Source organism: Clupea harengus, chromosome 20 (assembly GCF_900700415.2).
Source record: "Clupea harengus chromosome 20, Ch_v2.0.2, whole genome shotgun sequence".
Taxonomy (NCBI): domain Eukaryota; kingdom Metazoa; phylum Chordata; class Actinopteri; order Clupeiformes; family Clupeidae; genus Clupea; species Clupea harengus.
Window position 1 is genome coordinate 10,749,850 of NC_045171.1, and position 6,777 is coordinate 10,756,626.

At 45.1% G+C, this 6,777-nt stretch overlaps 1 protein-coding gene across 2 annotated transcripts; it reads left to right on the forward strand.

The window, feature by feature from the left end:
* Positions 1 to 5,161: 5,161 nt before the first annotated feature.
* LOC122133839 (apidaecins type 73-like) lies at positions 5,162 to 6,777 on the forward strand. Of its 2 annotated transcripts, none has more exons than XM_042710819.1 (2): positions 5,162 to 6,073; positions 6,374 to 6,777. In XM_042710819.1, the coding sequence occupies exon 1, from the start codon at positions 5,226 to 5,228 to the stop codon at positions 5,850 to 5,852; it is 627 nt and encodes a 208-aa protein (XP_042566753.1). In that variant the 5' UTR covers positions 5,162 to 5,225; the 3' UTR covers positions 5,853 to 6,073; positions 6,374 to 6,777. The 2 variants fall into 2 exon arrangements, with proteins under 2 accessions (XP_042566753.1, XP_042566752.1); XM_042710818.1 differs by having other exon boundaries at positions 6,377 to 6,777.

The window sequence follows — 6,777 nt, forward strand, 5'->3', positions numbered from 1 at the left end:
TTTTGTTGGACTTTGTGTGTTTTATTCCCCGCCAACAAATTTTGGTACCAGAAGTGGGGTCACATTGTCTGGTAGTTAATTAAATAATAGCATAGTTTATTGTGGCATTAAACGGTAGTGGTGGTACGAAGCTGCAGTGACAGGTTGGACAGACTGAGCCTGGTGTGGTGCAGACTGAGGAAGTGGCAGTGGTGACCCGTGGACTTCAGGCCAGCTGAGAGGGATTTCAGCACAGAGACTGATCAGCTGAGAGGGATTTCAGCACAGAGACTGCATCGACTGCGACATCATCGGGCCAGCTCGTCACGTCAACCGCTCAAGAACTTTATCCTTTGAAAAAAAACTTAAAGGACGCTATTTATCATGGAGGGAGAGGTTCCTGCAGCTGAAAACGCAGCTGACAACATTAACATTTTAGAACAAATTGCTGAACTGAATAGGATACAGCAGCAAGCAGCGGCATCTATTGCTGCCTTGAGTCAAGATACACCGAGGTCTTATGTTTATGTACCTAGAGAACGACATATTACACCTTTTAGTGGGGAATATGACAAAGATGGCCGTGCAGTTGATGATTTCATTGAAGAGGTTGAGCGTGTATTGTGTGCTAGAAATCAGTCAGCGAATGATAAATATGACTTTGTCATGTCACTTTTGAGAGGGGCTGCTTTAGAAGAAGTGAGATTTCGTAGCGCCATTGGACCTAAGCAAGTCAGTGATTTGTTCAAATATCTCAGAGAAGCCTTTAGAGATAAGAGAGGCACAGCCCAGCTGCTGCATGACTTCTACCATCGCAAGCAGAAAGATTTTGAGGATGTTCTTGAGTATTCGCATGGTTTATGTCAGATATTGAGAACGGTGTTGAAGCAAGATCCAAATGCTTTACCTAATGAGAGACAGGTTCTTAGGGATCAGTTTATCGAAGGCCTTAGAGATCCAGTACTCAAGAGGGAACTGAGGAAGTTTGCTAGAGTGAACCCAGACTCTACTATGATTGAGGTACGAGAAGAAGCATCTTTGTGGTCAATAGAGGAGCTCCCTAGTCACTCAAAGATGTGTAAGACTAAAAGCAAAGGGGATAGTGTGGATACAGAAGCCAAGTGCAATGTAGTCAAGGCCCCTGAACAGCAACCGGTGACTTTAAATGATCTCCTTAGAGTAGTAGCAGAGCAAGGAAAACAGATCGGTGAGTTGACTGCAGCTGTAAAGGATCTGACTATGCAGAAAACAAACTCTAGTGGTCAAACCAGCACCAGACCCCGGGCTCAAATGAGATTTACTGATGATGGCAAGCCAATCTGTCTCAAATGTCAAGGAGAAGGACACATAGCCAGAAACTGCCCAAAGAAATGGGATGCGAACGGTCAGCAAACCAGCAGAGTACAGGGAAACGAGACTCCTCGGTCGCTGTGAGTCAAGCGATCAGGGGGAGTACTTTAGACTCAGTCAAAGCTTCACCAACCCATGATCAATTCCTTGCCCGGGCTGTTGGAACATGCCCTGTTGTAGAGATGAAAATTGGCGGTGTCTCCACCCGCTGCTTGTTAGACACTGGCAGCCAAGTAAGCACAGTTACCGAACAGTTTTTCCGCCAGCACTTATGTGGTGAAGAAGATGATATGCTGTCCACAGCTGGTTGGCTCCGATTAACTGCTGCCAATGGTCTTGAGATTCCGTATCTGGGCTATCTTGAGTTAGAAGTAGAGACCATGGGCCTAAAAATCCCTGACTGTGGTTTTCTAGTTGTTAAAGACCCATCAAGCCTTGAAACATCCGTACCTGGTATTGTTGGAATGAATATCATCAGTCAGTGTCGTCAGCTTGTCCATGCTGAGTTTGAGACTACTTTGAAGGGAAACCTAGAGTCAGACTGGAGAGGTGCATTTCAGCAGGTGCAAAAATGTGCTGTCCGAAGGCAAACAATAGCTCGAATTGCGGGTAAAGAGAAAATACACATCCCCTCTGCATCAGTAGTTACAGTCATGGCAAAAGGAGTACCCCAGAGGTCAGAATGTGAACGACAGATGCTACTAGAGCCGGTGAACATGCCTGTTTCAGGTGGTCTTGTGGTTCTGCCCACCTTAGTTGATGCTAGCAGCAACACAGTTCCCGTGCAAGTAGTGAATCTCACTCAAGAAGATGTATGGCTTAACCCTCGGACGCGTCTTGGTGTCTTGTCTCCTGTAGAGTGCATAAGTGATGAACCACAGGTCAAAGTAAAGTTTCACCGGATCTCAGCAAGTGCTGAGCATGTCTCAGTCGAGCAGAGCAGTCCCATCAGTTCTGGCACACAGGCTATACTGGATAAACTCGACATTGGGGGTAGTGAAGTACAACAAGAAAAGTTACGAGCATTACTGGCCAGATATATTGATGTTTTTGCTAGTGATGAGGATGACTTGGGGTATACTGACAGAGTCAAGCATGAGATTCAGCTAGTAGATGATGTACCAGTGAATTTACCATATCGTCGCATTCCCCCAAATCAGTACACTGAGGTCAAGGAGCATATCTCCAAGTTATTAAAGAAGGGCGTAATTCAAGAGAGCTCTAGCTCATATGCATCTCCGGTGGTAGTTGTGAGGAAATCTGATGGTAGCATACGACTGTGTGTTGATTTCCGTAAACTTAACCAGAAGACGAAGAAAGATGCTTTTCCGTTACCACGGATTGATGAAAGTTTTGATGCTCTGCAAGGTGCTGAGTTTTTCTCATCTATTGACTTAGCAAGTGGTTATCACCAGGTGGCAGTTGAAGAGTGTGACCGATATAAGACTGCATTTACAACCCCTTTTGGGCTTTATGAGTACTTGCGTATGCCCATGGGAGTCTGTAATGGACCTGCAACGTTTCAGAGATTAATGCAATCCACAATGAATGACTTGACCTTCCAAATAATGCTAGTGTATTTAGATGACATCCTACTGTTTTCTAGGAACTTTAGTGATCACTTGGATAGGCTTGATATTGTTTTGAAACGGCTGCAGGACACAGGGCTCAAAGTAAAGATTGAAAAATGTCATTTCCTGCAACAGAAGGTGAAATTTCTAGGCCATCAGATTTCATCTGAGGGCATTGAAACTGATCCTGACAAAATCGTAGCTGTGAAGCAGTGGCCTGTGCCTACGACATTGAAGGAATTAAGATCTTTCCTAGGCTTCTGTGGTTACTATAGGCGATTTGTTGAACATTTTTCCCGTATAGCAGGCCCACTCCATGACTTGGTTAATCTTTGCCTTAATTCAGGACCCCCATCAAAAGTAAACCAGTTGATGTGTAGTTTGTGGACCTCTGAATGTCAGACCTCTTTTGATGTTTTAAAGCAGCGACTCACTAGTGCACCCATATTAGGATTTGCTGATTTCACACATCCTTTTATTGTTGAGACAGATGCCAGCAACCAGGGTTTAGGCGCGGTTTTATATCAGCAGCAAGGAGGGAAAAGGAGAGTAATAGCATACGCGAGCCGTAGGCTAAGAAATGCAGAGAGAAACGACAGAAATTACAGCAGTATGAAGTTAGAACTTCTTGCTATGAAATGGGCAGTAACTGACAAATTCAGAGGTTAACTTGCTTGGTTCTAAATTCACTGTTTTGACTGACAATAATCCACTTTGCCATCTCGGTACTGCCAGATTAGGAGCGTTAGAACAAAGATGGATGGCACAGCTGGCAGTGTTTGATTTTGAAGTCCAGTACAGGCCAGGGCGGTCCAACAAGGCTGCTGATGCTCTATCTAGGCACCCTTTAGCAGGGGAGCATGTGCCTGTCACGGATGATGTGGAGTATGATGGTTGTATAGCTATCTGCAATGTGATAGGAAAGGGGACCACACTTGGGACAGAATTGACAACAGCAGGACTGGATAGCTACAAAATCAGGCAGGTCAGGGCTTTAGAGAATGGAGACCCTATTGTCCACTCTATAGCTCAGGGTAATACCCCTACCTTACCTGGCTACTCCAAACAAGAACTCAGCTCGTTCCAGAGTCAGGACCCGGTCCTGAGTGTGTTTCGGACTTTTTGGGAGGAAAAGCGAAAGCCTAATTTTAAAGAAAGAAATTACTTGTCAAAACCTGTGAGGTCTTTACTGAAACATTGGTCACACATTAGAGAGAGAGATGGACTTCTTTATAGGGTAATTGAGGACAGGAGACATGGGGAGTGCTATCAATTACTGGTACCTGGTTGTCTGAAGACACAAGTGTTGGAAGGTGTGCATGATTCTATGGGCCATCAAGGTAGTGAACGTACGTTGGAGCTTCTTAGACAGAGATGTTTCTGGGTGGGAGTTCATGAAGATGTCAAGCAGTGGATTAAGAAATGTGAGCGCTGTGTGTTGACTAAAATGCCTAATCCTAAGATTCATCCTCCTATGAAAGCATTTTTAGCTAGCAGGCCTTTAGAAGTAGTGGCTGTTGATTTTACCATACTGGAACCGGCTCGTGATGGGAGAGAAAATGTCTTAGTTATCACGGATGTGTTCACAAAGTTCACTCAAGCTTTCCCTACACGGGATCAAAAAGCGGATACCACAGCAAAAGTTTTGTTGCGGGAGTGGTTCATGAAGTATGGAGTACCTGAGCGCTTGCATTCAGATCAGGGGAGAAATTTTGAAAGTGAAGTGATAGCAGAACTCTGTAAGCTTTATGGTGTGAAAAAGAGCCGTACCACTCCGCATCACCCCACGGGAAACGCTCAGTGTGAGCGCTTCAATAGAACACTACACGAACTGTTACGCACCCTCCCGCCTGAAAAGAAGCGTAGATGGCCAGAACACCTGCCAGAGCTGGTTTATGCATATAATGTGACCCCCCACTCTTACGACAGGGTACTCGCCCTATTATCTGCTTTTTGGCGTTGACCCTCACCTTCCCGTTGATGCTCCTTTTAGGGCAGGAGTCTACTGTTGAGCACCCGTCACGACTGGCTAGCTATACATCAGAGGCGTCTGAAAGACGCCCATGCCAGGGCCAAAGAGTATTGTGAGCAGAAAGCGGCTGAACGAATCTCCAGGCGTAATGAGAACGTGTACTGCCCCCCTATTGAAATAGGCCAGACAGTTTATCTGAGGAACAGACCCCCAGGCCGAAATAAAATCCAAGATGCCTGGAAACCCGCCCGTCACCGAGTGGTGAACATACAAGGACCACGTATACAGTCGAACCGGTTGAAGGAGGACCTATAAAGAGAGTAAACAGAGTTGACATTAGACCTTGTGTGCCCATGCCTGTTTTCATGCCGCAGCAGAGAAGCAGATCCCGGAACACACCTCCAGCTGCCATGCAAGAGACCAGTCCACACCCAGGCGAAGCTGCTGATGTTGATGATGGTGTCGTGGTGGAACAGGTGACCGTCCCTAGCTTTGGCCCCGGTCTGAGTGGGACGCAGCAATCAGTCCTCCTGGATGAACCCGAAGAGACCAGGCCATATAACACTGTGAGCAGTCCAGACCCCGAGCTCGCTGAGGAACATGCAGAGCCTGGACGTGATGGAGAATGGCTGGAACCAGACCCTGAGCCTGAGGAGGAGCATCAGAGGCCGGAGCATGATGGTGAAGGGCAGGAGCTTGAACCAGTGCTTGATGAAGACCCTCCCACACCTGAACTGGAATCCGAGTCAGAATTGGAATCCGAGCCTGAATCTGACCCAGGGTCAGCCCCCACCCCCCGTAGAAGCCAGAGGTCAAATGCAGGCCAACATCCCAATCTGCATCATGAGCCAAAGTCAGTGCTAGACTCTAGTCCAGCTGCAGTCTCTCAGATGATCGCTACTTTAGGCACAGCATTCATTAAGGAGGTTGCAAGAGAAGTTATAAAACTATTAGTAGTCACCGAGGCCGTTGACTATTAAGCAGGGGAGAATGTAACCGGGTCATATTTTGAGGTTGTATGTTTTCTAAGTGGTAATGGGACATGTCTCCTTTAAATGCCAGAAAACTACATTGCATCATGTTGTAGTTCCTGGGTTCGTATGTGGTGAATTCTGGGTATTAAGACTGGAGCGAGAACGCAGTGCATCAGAGAAGGTGGCTGGCGTGAGGGATATTTGGTGATACTTGGTTAATATTGCTGGTAAGTGGGACATTTGTCTTAAAATACTTTAATAACCATGCAATTGTATATATCATTGATTTATATGAATGGATGAGTTCGTTTGGGAAGGAATGTTTGTGGATTCTGGCAGCATGTGGATTAGCCCAGTCGCTCTGTCATTTGGGGATGTAGCTAAATTTAAGTTTACATTTGTGAAATACAATTCCGTTTTGGCTATAGAGTGAAGAGTATGAGGTGATGTAGTTAGTGTAGATGTATTTTGTAGGAAATTAAGTTGCATACAGGCTGTATTAAAGTGAATTGTCATGTTTCACCTAGCAGACATATAGCCATACTGGTATCCTGGGAGCACACGTGTGTGGAGGATAGAGATGTGTGCGTGTTAGGAACATGTAAGTGTTGGTATCATTTCATTCGGACATACTGGTGTATATTTTGGTTTTATGTATATTTTAGCTTTATGTATTTGATGTTAGTGGTATACTAATGATGTTTTTGTATTTGTCTACTCTCAGTATCACCACTACCGTTTTGTATTGCTGAACCTTACTTTCATTTATTTTCTTATACGGCTAGTTCAGCTACAGAGTTGGGATAGGCTTAGCTTGTGTACAGGTTAGTTTATCATATAAGATTTCTATTTGATGTCATTTTATTTTTGTACTTTTCTATACAAATCTTTTGTTTTATATATCTATCAGATAAAGAACCCTTACTCTTAA

What these genes read in the sequence shown, in the direction of transcription:
- LOC122133839 (XM_042710819.1), top strand. Translation starts at nt 5,226, where the DNA reads ATGCCTGTTTTCATGCCGCAGCAGAGAAGCAGATCCCGGAACACACCT.